Source organism: Tamandua tetradactyla, chromosome 20 (assembly GCF_023851605.1).
Source record: "Tamandua tetradactyla isolate mTamTet1 chromosome 20, mTamTet1.pri, whole genome shotgun sequence".
Lineage (NCBI taxonomy): Eukaryota > Metazoa > Chordata > Mammalia > Pilosa > Myrmecophagidae > Tamandua > Tamandua tetradactyla.
Window position 1 is genome coordinate 5,907,617 of NC_135346.1, and position 16,493 is coordinate 5,924,109.

Genomic DNA, 16,493 nt, shown 5'->3' on the forward strand with positions numbered 1-16,493 from the left:
TTGGGCTGTGCTACGTTGAGCTCTCTCATTTGAGCACCAGCCAATTAAATCAAACGTCATTCATTGTAGCAGGCATGCCTCCTAGCTGATTGTACATATAATGAGCAACAAATGAAGTTCACACACCATTGGCTCATGTCCACAGCAGTAGATCTAGGCACCTTCGCCTGGTCAAGTTGACAACTGAGTCTAACTACTACAGTACATATTCAAGATCTGAAAAAAACATAGTTGCTTAACAGGATCACTGACCAATTATGAGTAAACCTATGGAAAATCATAATTTACAGGCCAAAGCTCTACACCACATATCTGAACTAGATTTTCAGTGGCAACAAAAGTATCTTTCACTAGTCTTAACTGTGGTGGTAGTTTTAAAGGAAAAGAGTGATAAATGACAATATTGAAATGTTTGCTCTGTCAGACATTAACTCTCATAAGAGCTTTGCAAGGTAGAAATTACTTTCCTCAAGTTTTAGGTAAGAAACCTGAGTTCAGAGAGATTTAAGTTATTATCCTAGATCATACCTAGATCCTAGCTTGATGAATCTAAATTGAATACATGTTCTCTTGTACTTGGCCACTTTGCTTTGAAGTAGAAAATTGAATCAAGCTCTGTATTTTTCACTGTCTGAAGTATTCAGAGATTGGAATCTCCTAAACATCAATTTCATATGTTCGTAATACCAAGTTCGTCAAATTTAATGCATCATATATTTATATATATTTATTTTCTTCACAAGTACATATTTTGAATGAGAGAAGGAAAAAAATGAACATATATGGAGCTTTTGCTGCTTCAAAAGATGCTACGTTAGACTTTGAAAGCAATTCATGTTATTTAATCCTTAAAGAAAGCCCAGTGATAATGGAGGTATTTTTCTACAAAGAAGTAAGCTTAGTGGCTTCCCAAAGTAACAAAGCTAGAAAATGATAAAGCCAGGAGTGAAACTCAGAACTGATATTTCTCAAATCTATAGTATAATCTTCCATGACATCAAATAAAAAAAGGAAAATGAGGTGAAGCCAAGGAAAAAATAAAGAAATTAAATTCCTATTAGTGAATATAATTTAAACTAAAATAATTTTAGTCAATTACCTTTAAAAGGTAATAAAACCGTGAGTGAAAAGGCTGATACTTAATGACTGGCAGCAAAAGCCAGATAATTCTGATCTAATTAGAACTCTGTATAAAACTTAGAGTGTTTTTATACAAATATCCTTGAAATCACTTGATTAAACAATTTCAAAGGTATCAAGAAAACACAGAAACTACTAGACATGGATTTAACAAGGTTTAGCTTTCAACATTGTTTTCGTTAGTTCTTCCTTTGTTATCATTAAAAACAGAGCTCAAAAGCTTTTGGAGCTGAAGCTGAATGGAGTGGTATTAGCTAAGGTCAAGAGCTATGTCCCATATGGAAAATACTTATCTTCTCTTTTCTCCTATGTCACCCATTCCTTTTAGAGTCTGTTAACTTCTGAAACTTCCAATAAAGATGTGCTCTGTAGAACATTGTCAATCAGGAAAAAGGGATGCATGGTTAAAAAAAAAAAAAGTTTGGAAAATATTTTTAAACTCTTTCACATGTTAATTGTTTTTGGAAAAACAGTTTTATTTCTGCGGCAAAATGTTTCACATTACAAATAGGTACAAGGTATCTGTTTTTTCACACACGCACACACACAGTCTGTACATAGTATACAATCAGTGGCTCATAATGTCATCATATAGTTGTGTATTCATCACCATGATCATTTTTAGAAATTTGTATCACTTCAGGAAAAGAAAAAACTCATACATCCCATGCCCCTTACCCCTCCCTCTCATTGTTTCCATCTGCCCAATTTATTTTACCTCTTATCCCTCCTATTGTTTATTTATTTTTTGTCCGTATTTTTTTACTCATCTGTCTATACCTTGGATAAAAGTAGTATCAGACATAAGGTTTTCACAGTCACACAGTCACGTTATAAAAGCTATATAGTTATACTAAATTGTCTTTAAGAATCAAGGCTACTGGAACACAGTTCAGCAGTTTCAGGTACTTCCCTGTAATCACTGCAATACACCGTAAGCTAAAAAGGGGATAACAATGTAACGCATAAGAATAACCTCCAGGATAACCTCTCAACTCTGTTTGAAATCTCTGTCACTGAAATTTTATTTGTGCCATTTTTCTTTTCCCCCTTTTGGTCAAGAAGGCTTTCTCATTCCCATGATGCCAGGTCCTGGCTCATCCTAGGAGCCCTATTCCACATTGCCGGGGAGATTTACACCCCTGGGAGTCCTGTCCCACGTGGTGGGGAGGGCAGTGAGTTCGCCTGCCAAGTTGGCTTAGAGAGGCCACATTGGAGCACCAGCAGAGGTTCTCTGGGGAGGACTCTTACACATACTCATATGCTTAGTGACTCTTACGCATACTCATATGCTTAGCTTTCTCTTTTGCAGGAATATTTCATAGGGGCATACCCCAACCAAAATAGAGGCTCAGCCTATTGAATTGGTTGTCCCCAGTGCTTGCGGGATTATCAGGAATTCTCCAGATGGAGAAGTTGAATATTTTCCTCATTTCTCCCCAGTCCCTCAAGGAAACTTTACAAATACTTTTTTATTCTCTGCCCAAAATACTCCCAGATACATATAAGAAATATTTTTTACCAGTGACAGCCATTAATATCAAATATCAAAATATGCTTTGCTCTATCTGAAAATGAATAAGTACACAGGTTTTTTTTTAAAACAATAAATTGAACTGTTAAAAATGTCTTAAAATATTTTAGTTCATCTTTCATCATTATTAAATTTCAGTTTTTATGTATGTTGGTATTTTCTGTTTTTATGTATGTTTGCATATTTGTATTCAGGTAGTATGTGTGTATTTGTAAATAGATATTCATTTTTATGTGGTATATGTTCTCTTTTTTAAATTGATGGGGATTTGTAACAAAAAAGTTTGATCCTGACATTTAAACTGTTTTCTAGATGAAAAGCACATCTCATATTTATTTTTATTTTATGGTAGTCCTTGTTTAGTGTAGAACTAGAACAACTGTTGATAAGTTTCTGTGAGAGTCTTCATTTTCATAGATAAAATATCCCAAGTGTGTAACTTACATTATGCTTCACGAGTCATATATTTGATTGCCTCTTGGGTAAAGGCCTAGAAACAGTGGTATCCATGTGGTATTACAAATTTGTATACAAAATAAATGCCTTTCTTTATTAATGAACTGCAGCAAAGGACATTGATTTCATTTATGAAATAAAAATTTCATGCAGGAGACCCGGGTTTGTTTTCCGGACCATGCACCCCCACTCCACCCCCCCAAAAAAGAAAGAAAGAGGTCTGGTTAAAGTTTAAACTACTTAGAAAATGAAATTTGGCCAAATTAATAGAGTGGCACAGTAGGGAAATGTTTTTGTATCTGCTAGATCAGCATTTCCCAAGTTGATTATTCTAGAACACATTTAGGAGCTGTTATTAGATGCTGAAAAAAATATTTCATGAACAGTATGGAGAATGCATATTCACTGGAGCTTTTATTTTACTAATGCCGTAATTCATCAAGTTCTGATGATGATATGCAATATCTCCTCTATCTCCATCCTTCTGCGCCTGCTCTGTGTGTGTTACTGAGGATTAATTCTGCATATCCTCCATTCTCCTTGCCTCTGGATTAAATCTGTGTTTGTGCTATATGGATTCTCCCTTCCAAAAATTACTTGTATTTCTGTCTGTCTTCCATTTCTACTTCCACCATCTTTTTCTGACTCATAAATGTTACAGCCTCAAAACTGGTCTTCCTGCCTCTGGTTTCTACCCACGCAATCAGTTCCCCACCATACTGCCAGATACAGCTTTAGAAGACAGTGACCACATTGCTCCTTTGCTTAAAGACTGAATGTCTCCTGTTTGCAAAAGACATAAAACTCATAATACAGACTCTAGATTTCATGATTTTCCACAATTGGAGCCAAATTACTTTTCCAGTGACTTCTACTAATTCCTCACTTCTCTGCTTTCATTAGAATAATTTCAAAACCTCCCAACTGCTTCAGATCATGACTTCCTCAAAAGCATGAATCATTTCAAACCTTTATTTACATTTTTCTTTTCTGACCTATTATAGAATTTGCTACCTATCCAGCTCCTTGACTGTTTAAAACATCAGTGTCTGCTGTCACATTGTATTATTTACTACCATATGAAAGTGTCTTAAATCCCTAGTGAGTAGTAAGGAATTGCCTTGCATTTATATTTTTATCCTCAATACCCAGAGTCTCATATGAGGTACTCAATACTTGTTAAGTTTATGTGAAGTGGATGTACATTTTACTAAATTATTTTGAGAAATATCTAATAAATTCACCCATTTTTCATCCCTCCCCCACTTCCACCCAAAAAAAGTATGGGAAATACTGAGTTAAAGTCATGGTTTATAATTGTTGGATTTCTCAAAGTCTTTGATATAGTAATGTGCATTGTGAATTTCAAAGAAAGGAAGGGCTTGGTACAGCATTTCCCAAAGCTATTTCATCAGAACACTGTCTTCAGGCAGACCTACTAATATTCTGGAACAAAATTTCTTAGAATACAGAAAAATGTTGTGCTTTAGTTGTGGCAGATAGGGAACTTAGAACCATTAAGAGGTGTGTACGATCTTCTGCTTGCATATAAGGCTCTCATACAATGCCTTTAAATCCTCATTTTAAAACTCAAGAAAAGTTGGTAGTAAGGGGTCAAGCACACGTCAGAATAAGTTAGTTTAGAAGGTGAAATGTGTCTGGTTGTATGAGATGTTGTGATGAAAAGAGTTTCAGAGTCTAACAGGCTTAGATTTGAACCCAGAAAAGTCAGCACTGAATAACTGTTGACCCTGGATAAGACTCTGTTGGCCTCAGTGTATAAAAAAATTACTGATCTGTACTTTTGCATGGTTTTGTGAGGTTAGTAATAATTATGTAAATGAAATGTGTGTGGTAATTATGAGAATTTGATTATTTTAATTTGGAATTGAAATTTTGTTCTGGTTTGTAGAATCTGGAGGTGAACTGGATATTGTTGTGACCTCAAATAAGGAAGTGAAGGTGGCTGCTGTCCGAGATGCCTTCCAGGAGGTCTTTGGCTTAGCTGTGGTTATAGGGGAAGCTGGACAGTCCAATATTGCCCCACAACCAGTGGGCTATGCAGCTGGATTAAAAGTGAGTAAAAATACACCTTTTTCCCACAATTCTAATGTCAAGATATGAAAACTGATAGTTAATTTTTTCCTAATTTTTTGGTAATAATCCTGTGGTTTGTATGGAACTAATGAGTTTTTACACACCGAAATAATGATCAGCTTTGTTTTAGTTAGACAACTGTGTAGTGTTGGGAAAATGTAGGTGATGTTTTAATTTAAAGAAACGTAGGATAGGTTTTGATTTTGGGGAACGGGGTCAGAGTAGGGGTGGAATGAGGGAATGCAGAGGGCACAAAGAAAAGTAGCTAGACCTAAAAGAGATATTTTAATCTGTTATTGCCATTCATATCAATTACTGAAAGGATAATATCCCTTGAATCCCATAAGCTTTTTTTTTTTTTTTTTTTTTGAATGTGCTGGCTCTGGGAATTGAGCCCTGGCGTCTGGCATGGCAGGCGAGAATTCTCCCACTGAGCCACCACTGCTCTGCCCCATAAGCAGTTTTATCATCACTATCAGTAATATTTACACTTCTATATTTCCGCATGGATTATGGGGTGCTTATATATTTGAAAGTGGTGGCTCCAACCAAGATGATAGCGATGAAGATAGTGAGAGGGAGTCAGATTCTGGATATATTTTGAAGGTAGAGTGAACAAGTTTCTTGATGGATTGGATGAATGTGGGTAATGAAAGAAATCAGGGATAGTTCCCAGGTTTTTTGCCTGAGAAACTGAAAGGAAATTGAGCAGAGATGGAGAAGGTTGGAGGGAGCAAGTTTGAAAGGAAGGAAGGGAGGGAGTTCTGTTCTAGATATTAAGGTACTAAGTTTGAGACATACAAGTAAAGTTGCCAAAGGACAACTTTTGTCTAAATCTAGAGTTTACAGAGATGTCTCTGCTAGGATGTAAAGCATTGGTACAGTATGAGATTACCAAGGGAGTAAATGTAGATAAAGAGAAGGGGATCATTTGGAGTTGGGGAGAAGAGGAGAAACCACCAAAAGCTTAAAAGAAGCAATCAGTGAGGTAGGAAAAAAACAAAAGTATGTATCCTGAATGTTAAGTGAAGAAATCATTTTAAATAGAGTTAATGGTCACTTGCCTCAAAAGCCACTGATAGACTGAATAAGATGGCAAGCACTCACAGGGGGGTGGAAGCCTGATTGGGACATCTGTTACTATTGAAGAGCTCTGCCTTCTTCTACCTGAAACCAATAAATACCCCACTTTTTAATAGCTGATCCATCTTCTACCCTCTTCATCTTATAGACTATTCTCAATACAGCAGCCAGAATAATCCTTTTAAAGTGTAGATCAAACGGTATCTCTCTTTTTTTCATAACCTTTTATTTCATTCCATGTAAAAACCAAATTGCCGATAAAGGGTGTTGTGATGGTAACACATTGCTGTGAACACAGTTAACAGCACTGAAATACATATTTGAATATGATTAGAAGAGGAGATGTTAGATTGCATGTATTGGTAGCGGAATAAAAATTTTAAAGAATCCATGGAACTACACTACACAAGCAATGAGCCCTAAGTTAACATGCACTTTAATTAATAGTACAATTATGAAAAAGCGCTGCTGTCAATTGTAACAAACATTCCACACCAGTGCCATAGTAGGGTGGTATATGGGACTCCTGTGTTTTAATCAGGTTTATTCTGTAAACCCAGAACTTCTCTAATAAAGAAAAGCAAAACAAAACAAAATTCCTTAGAGTGGCCTCCAAGGCCCCATGTGATCTGGCTGATCTGGTCATCTGTTAGTTCTCTGACATCATCATCTTCTAATCTTCCCCTTTGCTCATTCTCTCCAGCCTACGTTGGCCACCTTGCTGTTTTTCACACTTGTCTGGCACGGGCCTTTTCTCTGGCTGCTTCCTCTGTCCATGACACTCTTCCCTCAGATACCTACTTGGTAAACTCTTAGCCTCCTTCACGTCTTCACGCAGATTCTGCCTCATCAATGAAGCTTATCCTGACTTCCCTACTTAGTACTGAAATCTGTACCTGCGTACCCTGTACTCCTGGTCTTCTTCCACTCCTCCATTTCTTTTCCAGTAGCATTCAGCACTTTATTATGTTTATGATTTTTAATTTTATTTTTTATGCTTTATCCCACTAGAATTAAGTCTGTGAGAGTAGGGACCATTGCTTTGTTCATTGGTATGAACTCTTAGAATAGGACTTGGTACATAGTAGGTGTTCAGTAGATATTTGTTAAATGGTTGATGAACCCAAAAGGTATATGTCCTTTTGATAAAATGAAACCTGTGATCTTTTCTCCTTTTTGATTCTCTCCTGTATAATCACACAAAGTTCTTGTGATAGCTTGGTAGTAGTCTGTGTGATTCATTGTCCTCATACATAAGTTTATTGTTTTTTGCTCTTATTCTTGCATCTTTACTCTTATACCTTGCTTTTCTGTATGTGGTTCACTAACAGATATCATTTCAGATGTTTTTCTGATTTTTTGAGCAAGTAATGGAGTATAGTTTTTAGTAAGATGAAATTTAATGCTCATTTTATTCTGCAGTTCTAAATAAATATTGCTGGAATGCGTGAATGTGCACATTAACAGAATTCTAACTGTCCACCAATTGCTATACCTTGACAGTACCTCCATGCAGTTGACTTCAAATTGGCATTTAAATACCCTCAGTGATAATGCAAATATTTTGCAGCTGTTGAGTTGACAGAGCTTTAAGGGATTCAAGTGAAATTATAATTAACAATAATATAAGTGCTGTGTGAGAGAAGCATCAAGACTATAATAAAAGGAATGCCCTTTCCAAAGAAGAGAAGTTAGGGAAAGCTTCAGATATCACCTGTATGGGAAGTTAAATCCAGAATGACAAATAGAAGTTAGTTATCTTAGGACAAGTTTTCATGGTAGGAATAAAAGTCTGTTGTATTGATTATAATTAATTCATGAGCATAAACCAGCATTGAGACTGAATTGTTCTTAATTCTATCAACTAGCACTGCCTGAACTTTATGTGCTTTTTCCATTGATATTTGATACTTTATTTAAATAGAATGTATATCTTCTTTATTTTAATCATACTCACACCCTCCAAAACTGCTTTTGTGAATTTAGGGCTATCAGATATAGAGTAATTATGCTATTTTATGTATATATATATAAAATATATATATGTATATATATAATGTATAATAGCAATCAGATTACATATTCCTGCCTTTTCACTTTTCGTAATAGTCTGTCCTTGACACAGACTAATGCTACCAGGGTATATGCATTTTGAAATGTTTTGCCAATAATGGGAAATTGGTAGGTGTTCCTTAAATTTGAGTCCCAGTGTCTGTTTCCAGCAAGGCTTTCTGGGGTAGGTAGGGGTTTGGTCTCTAGAAAACGAAGTAAAAGTAACCGATCACGGTAAGGTTTAAATTCATTTTAATCTAAAATTGACACAAAATACAGATAAATGGGTAAAATACATGCAATAGTTGTACAGTAAATCTGTCATGCAGAAGATAAATGGTAATCATTTGTATGGACAGGTTTTATTTGGAAGATTAAAAGAAATTACCTGTCTATATTAAGGTTGTACTTTAAAGATTTCAAGAGTACTTTTTCAAATTGGAAAGAGTTTATAGAAGTAGGAAAGAAGGCTTTTCAATGCTTAGTTTTAGAGGATAGCCTGAATAATATCTTAGGGTAGAAATAGGTTATTGGACCAAAACAAAAGATGAACATATTTCCTTGAAATTACAGATTAAAGGAAGAGTTTTGTTAGATTATAAAACATTATATAAATGTACCATGAACATTGGTACTAGTATTACTATTTTAAAGGTGGCAAAGGAATTTATTAATTTAACTTTCTGCTAAAGGATACTTAAATCTGAGAGTTTAAAACCTGAAATTGTTATATGAGGGAATTGGAATTTATGACATGTTTGAAGGTGAGAATTTGAGCAAAGATAGTGAAAACAGGTTGATAGCATCTTTTGAGGCCAGGATTTGATTTTTTCACATAGATGAGCAGGTCTCATATTTCGAGTTTGTTACTGAGGTCATGAAGACAGGAAGCAGATATGGAGATATTTTAAAAGATGGTATTTGCATCAATTATGAGGAAAAGAGAAATACGGTGCAAATATACAATGAAATGAAGCTGGAATTCAGTAACCACCAAAGAATAACTTTCACAAAAGTATGAAGATTGAATAACACACTCTTAAACAATGAGTATTCAAAGAAGAAATTGCTAGAGAAATCAGTAGCTATCCAGAAATTAATGAAAATGAGAATACAACATTTCAGAACTTATGAGAAGCTGCGAAGGCTGTGCTGAAAGAGGAATTTACTGCCCTAAATACCTATATAAAAAAGTAAGAAAGAGCAGAAATTGAGGACTTAATTGCTCACCTGGGGGAACTTGAGAAAGAGCAGCAAACTACCCCAAAGCAAATGGAAAAAGAGAAGTAACAAAAATTAAAGCAGAGTTAAATGAATGGGAGAAAGAAGAACAATAGAATCTATGAAACCATGGTTGGTTCTTTGAGAAAATCAGTAAAGTCAGTGGGTCACTAGCAAGGCTGACAAAAGAAGAGAGAGGATGCAAATAAACAAAATCAGAAATGAGAGAGGGGTCATTACCACAGACCCTGAAGGAATAAAAAAAAAAATTATCATAAGAGCATACTATAAACAGTTATATGCCAACAAACTAGACAACGCAGATGAAATGGACAGATTCCTGGAAACACAAGCAAGCTACGCTGACTCAAGAAGAAATAGAAGATCTCAACAAACCAATCACAAGTAAAGAGATCTAATCAGTCACCAAATATCTTCCTTCAAAGAAAAGCCCAGGGCCAGATAGCTTCACAAAAAATTTGATCAGATATTGCAAAAAGTACTAACATCAATCCTGCTCAAGTTTTTCCAAAAAATCGAGTGAAAGGACCACTACCTAACTCATTTTATGAAGCAAGTATCACTTTAGCATCAAAACCAGATCAGAATGCTACAAGAAAGGAAAACTGCAAACCATTCTCCCTAATGAACATAGATGCAAAAATTCTCAACAAAGTAGTAGGAAATCAAATCCAATAGCACATCAGAATTATACACCATGACCAAGTGGGGTTTATACCAGAACACAAAGGTGGTTGAACAAGAAAATCAGTTAATATAGCACAAATCGAAAAGGAAAAAAAAATCATCTTAATTGATGCTGAAAAAGCATTTGAAAAATTTGACATCCTTTTCTGATTAAAGAAAAACCTTCAAAAGGTAAGAAGATAGTTTCCTCAATATGATAAAAGACATATGAAAAACCCATAGCCAACATAAATAGAGAGAGAGATTGAAAACTGTCCCCTTAAGATAAGAAACTAGAGAAGAATGCCCTCTGTCACCACTATTACTCAGCGTTGTACTAGAAGTTTTAGCTAGAGCATTCAGACAGGAAAAAGAAAGAAAAGGTATCCAGATTGGAAAGGAAGAAGTAAAACTTTCATTATTTGCAGGTGACATGATACTATACTTGGAAAATCTTGAGAAGTCTACAGCAAAGTTACTTGAGCTAATAAATTCAGCAAGATGGCAGATTATAAAATTTGCAAAAATCAGTAATGTTTCTATACACAAGCAATGGCCTAACAGGAGTGAATTAAGGAAAAACTTTAATTCTATATAACATCTAAAAGAATCAAGTATCTAGAAATGAACTTAACTAGAGATGTAAAGGACTTGTACACAGAGAACTACATAGCATTACTAAAAGAAATCAAAGATCTAAACAGGTGGAAAGACATCTCATGCTCATGGATATGGAGGTTAAATTTAGTTAAGATGTCAATTCTACCCAAATTGATCTACAGATTCAATGCAGTACCAATCAAAATTCCAACAACCTGTTTTGAAGACTTGGAAAAGCTCGTTACCAAACTGATCTTGTAAGGGAAAGAGAACCCAAATAGCTAAAAGCATCCAAAGAAAAACGAAGTGAGGATTAACACTCCCTGATTTTAAAACTTACTATAAAGCCACAGTTGTCAAAATAACATGGTACTGGCTCAAAGATACAAGTATTGAACAATGGAATCAGATTGAGAGGGCAAATCTATGGCACCAAATCTGTGGCAAACTCATCTTTGACAAGGCCCCAAATCCTCTGAACTTCAACAAAATAGTCTTTTCAATAAATAGGCATGGGAGAACTGGGTATCAATAGTCAGAAGAATGAAAGAGGACCTTTACCTTACACCCTATACAAAAATTAACTCAAATTGGATCAAATATCTAAATACAAGAACCAGTATAATAAAGCTTCTAGAAGACAAGGTAGGGAAACATCTTCAAGACCTAATAATAGGATGTAGCTTTCTAAACTTTACACCCAAAGCACAAGCAACAAAAGAAAAAATAAGTAAATGGAAACTCCTCAAAATCAAATGCTTGTGTACCTCAAAAGACTTTGCCAAGAAGGGTAAGAGGCAGCCAACATAAAGTTTTGATACCCTGTATATATAAAGAAATCATACAACTCAACAACAAAAGAACAAACAACCTAGTTATAATGTTGGCTAAAGAAATTAATAGACGTTTTTCTGAAGAACAAATACAGATGGCTAAAAGCACAAGAAGAGAAGCTCATTCTCAAGCTATAGGGTAAATGCAGATCAAGAGTATGTTGAGATACTGCCTCACACCTATAAGAATGGCTGCTATTATACAGACAGGAAACTGCAAATGTTGAAGAGTATGTGGAGAAATTGACATACTTATGCATACTAGTGGGAATGTGTAATGGTACAGCCCCTATGGAAGACAGTCTGGTGGTTCCTCAGAAAACTAAATATTGATTTGCCCTATGACCCAGCAATGCCACTACTCGGTGTGTACCCAGAAGAGCTGAAAGTAGTGACACAAACAGATTTGTACAGCAGCGTTCAGAGCAGCATTATTCACAGTTGCCAAAAGATTTGGAAATAATCCAAGTGCCTATCAAGAGACGAATGGATTAACAAAATGTGGTATATACATAATGATGGCATAGTAAGTTAAAACGACATCCTGAAATATATGACAAGATAGATGAGCCTTGAGGACATAATGCTGAGTGAAATAAGTAGGATGCAAAAGGATAGATACTAAATGATTCCACTTTTATGATCATGGTAAAGGTAAAATCAGAGGCTTATAAAGCAGAATATAGGAGACCTAGTGGTACACAGAAGCTTGAGAATGATGAACAGTTAGTTAATGAGGTCGAGCTTAACTGTAAAGTAATAGATGAAGTGAAAATGGTTCACTAGTGGGTCTGTAAGTAATGTATTGAAGGTGAACGTGATTGAAAGGGGTTGTATAAATTCATATGTCCCACTGGTTAACACTACAAATACAAATAAGTTCTTGCATGAATTACTTCAAAGGCATGAATCTTGTACAACGAATTTGTAATTTCAGGGTATAGGGGGAAAAATGCTACTGCATGCTATGGGCTATGTCTAGCAGGAAAACAGCAACAGGATTGCAGCCATACCAGAGTTACAAAAGGGGGGGATTTTTGAGAGGCTATTTTATATATGTATGATATGGTATTTAGAGATAAGAACGAAGCTGACCAGGTCGAGATGAAGGTAATTCAGAATACAGGGATAAGTAAAGACATTGTCTGTATTTTAAAACATCACCTACTCTTTGATACCAAAGGAAAAAAAGGTTTATTTTTGTCCAGAGCCTAAATTTTCTTTAGCACATAATCTCACTCAACCTGTCTGGACAGATAGATCATTTAAACAATCCAAACACAGGGATCCCAGAATAAGAATGAGAGCCTGTAATCCTGTATAGCTTAATGTAATGCCTGGATCCATCCCATAGTATATTGAGCAGATAATCAAAAAGTATTGGCAAAGTCCCTTAAGGGATGGGAGTAAAAATAGAAAACCATTAAACTTCACCACCAAGGAGACCTCTGGTACTGTGTTAAGCATTAGAGACACCCAAAATAATAGGCCAAGCCCTTGATCTTGAGGCTTGCTCTTGTGAAGCTTATGTATGTAGCAGAGAAGCTTAGCCTACCTATAGGTATGCCGGAGAGTCAGCTCCAAAGGACCTCTTTTTTTGCTCAGGTGAAGTCTCTAAGTCCAACTCTGCAAGTGAAACCATTTCTCTCCCCGCTGCATGGGACATGACATCCAGGGGTGAAAGTCTCCCTGTTGTTGTGGGAGATGACTCCTAGGGATGAGCTGGGTCCTGGTACCATGGGATCGACAATGCCATCTGACCAAAAGGGAGAAAAGAAGTGTAATAAATAAGTTGTCAGTGGCTGAGGGAGTTCAAATAGAGCTGAGAGGCTACTCTGGAAGTCACTATGTGCATCCTTCAGTTAGGTATTGCTACCTATCATAACTTGCCAAACCCCAACTAAAACCATTCCTGTCAATTGTAAAGAACAACTAGGGCATTATATAAGATTCTACAAAGATTCCATGCACTAGGGTAACTTTCCAGAAACCTATAACCTCCAGATGGGTCCCTGGACCAGGTAAGTCCTAAAATGCAGAGGGGCCAGCCTCTCCAGAACATTAACTAGTTCCGTCTCCCATCCCTTACTATTGACAGCCCCTTCCAACATGAGAAAGTTAGAATGGGCATAGCCCAAACACTCCTAAAGAATGGGAGAAAGGCTAAGGGTGATATTGGAGTTATACAGATAAGGTAGGGTTTAACAAATGAGTATGATTGCTGAATCATATTGTTCTTTTAGTCTCTAGCACCTTAGAACAGTTGGAAGTAAAAACCTAAAATTGTGGAATTATAACCCATACCAAACTCAGAAATCTGTTCTAATTGTTGTGATATACTTTGAAATTTATAGCTTTTTGTATATATGTTATTTTTCACAAAAAAAAATTAAAAAGGAAGAGTATAGCAGAGAAGGTAGGATTTAACAAATGAATAAGATAGCTGAATCATTATATTGATGTTTCTTTTGGTCTCCAGTGCCTTGTAGGAGCTAGAAGAAAAAATGGAAAATCGTGGAACTGTAACTCATGCAAACTTTAAAATCTATTCTATAACTGCTTGTTAAAATGTATTTTGAAATTTATTGCCTTTTTTGTATATATGTTTATTTCACAATTTAAAAACGTTAGGGTGCACGGGTAGTTCAGTGGTAAAGTGCTCGCCTTTCACGAGGGATACCCAGATTTGATTCCTGGACCATGCACTGCCCACCCCGCCCCCACCTCAAAAAAAGTTTAAAAGTTAATTAAAAAATTAGTGGTACAAATAAACGTGAGTCTAGATAACTTGATTTTGTGGAAAGTTTGCTTATTATGGTTTTAATATTTTGCTAAATTATATATGACAGAAGATATCTAAAGTCAGGTACTAAAATTGAAAAGCTAATGAGGATTTTTTTTCTCCTACACTTGATCTTAGCCAAAAGGCTGAGAAGTGAACTGCAGTTGATTTTTTTTTCTTTTTTCTTTCTTTTTTTTTTTTTTTGCATAGGCAGGCTTCGGGAATTGAACCCAGGTCTCTGGCATGGCAGGCAAGTATTCTGCCACTGAGCCACCATTGCACTGCCCTTTTTTCTCCTTCTTAAAAAAAGTGTATTCTTTTAATTCTTTGGATATTAGGGGTAGGTTTATCTTGTAACTTCATTGATTTTTGACAGGCTTGTTTTTGCTGTTTTGCCCATAAAATTTAGACGTATGGGTTCCTTTTCAACAGATTTTAATACAAATTCAAAATTAAAATTCATACAGATTGGTATATAGCTAAGTGATTTGTATATTTGTTAGCTGTTTACCTTTTTCAGAACTTTTCAGAGACAGTAGAGGGAGTTAAAAGAGAAATAATGTAGAATCCCCAAATTTAAAATTTTAACCCAGATTACCTATCTTATGTGTGCTAATACATTTCAATTAAATATTTTGTGGATACAATGATATATAAAGCCCTATGCTCTAGGATAGTTAAAAGTGAGCAGACTTTGTCTCTGTAACCTAGAAATAGGACACGCAGTGCTGTGTTGTAGTATACAGCTAAGATAATACCTTCAGGAAGTTTAGAGCTGAAGCTTTAAACATCCCATTAATCCTCTAACAGCTTTTTCTAAATTAGCGTTTATTTAAAGTTCTTTTAATCAAAATTTAGCCAAAAGTACCTCTTGGGAAGAGTGAATTAGGCATATTTACAGTGTCTAGTGTAAACAATTAAATTTATCTTATTGACTATATTTTCTTTTACTTTTAAGACCTGCCTCATTTCAGTATTATTAGATTTAGTGATACCATATTTATACTATTTAACTTCTTGAGTTTAGCTATATGGGTCTTCAGAGGTTCTGTACTTTTTTCTTTGTTCAGTTTATTCATTTAGCAAATTCTTATTGAATGCCTACTAAGTTAAGCACTATGCTAGGCACTAGAGATATAACAGTGAGCAAAAATAGTCTTGATTTTGTTGTAGTTTAAATAATACCTTCTTTGACCTTTCATCTTTATAAGTTAGTGTCTTAAATTGTTGTACTTGTTCTCATACAGTTGTCACTATGTCCTCTATTTCTGTTGTCTCTGAAGTGTTCTAGTCTTCTTAATTTTCATTTGAGTAAGAATTGAACACTTACATCTCATATGTACTATTCCGCTTTCATTGTCCATGTTAAATATAGATATAATATCCATTGCTTGTTTTGTTCAGAGATAAAAAGCTTCCTGTCTTTTTGAACACATTCTCACATCATTTGTGATCACTGTTAATGGAATGATTCAGATAAAAGTAATATAAAACAATGTTACCTTGCCCTCAGTATTTAGGATTTTAGTTTTATACTGTATCTTTTTAGTTCATGGTTGAGTTATCTGTGCAGTCTTCCTCTTAGCTTCTCAGTTTTATTTTGTAAATGACAGTGATTTTCTTGGATAAAGTTTGGTCTAATATATACATTTGCATTTTTTTTAATTTAAAATAACCTGCTAGATTGCCTACCTAGAAAACTCAAGAGAGAACCAGCCAAAACACTACTTGAACTATAAAAGATTTTTATGCAGTAAGATGGCATCTTTCCAGATCAACATTTTAAAAATCCATAGTTTTCTCTTATTAATAATAACCGTTAGAAAATGTGTATAAAAGTGATCAAAAAAAAAAAAGTGATCCAAGGGTGCACGGGTGGTTCAGTGGTAGAATTCTTGCCTTCCATGCAGAAGACCCAGCCAGGTTCTATTCCCAGAACATGCACCCCCCAAAAAAATTAAATAAATGTGATTCAGTTCACAATAGCAGCCAAAATCGTAAGGTACTT

At 35.3% G+C, this 16,493-nt stretch overlaps 1 protein-coding gene across 3 annotated transcripts in view; it reads left to right on the forward strand.

Moving 5' to 3' along the window:
* The window catches only part of PRRC1 (proline rich coiled-coil 1), a 36,945-nt gene that overhangs the window by 11,589 nt on the left and 8,863 nt on the right, over positions 1-16,493 (forward strand). For all 3 annotated transcript variants that reach the window (XM_077138307.1, XM_077138306.1, XM_077138308.1), the window contains exon 6: positions 5,043-5,206. In XM_077138307.1, coding sequence (XP_076994422.1) covers positions 5,043-5,206 — 164 coding nt within the window. The remainder of the gene's footprint in view (positions 1-5,042; positions 5,207-16,493) is intronic.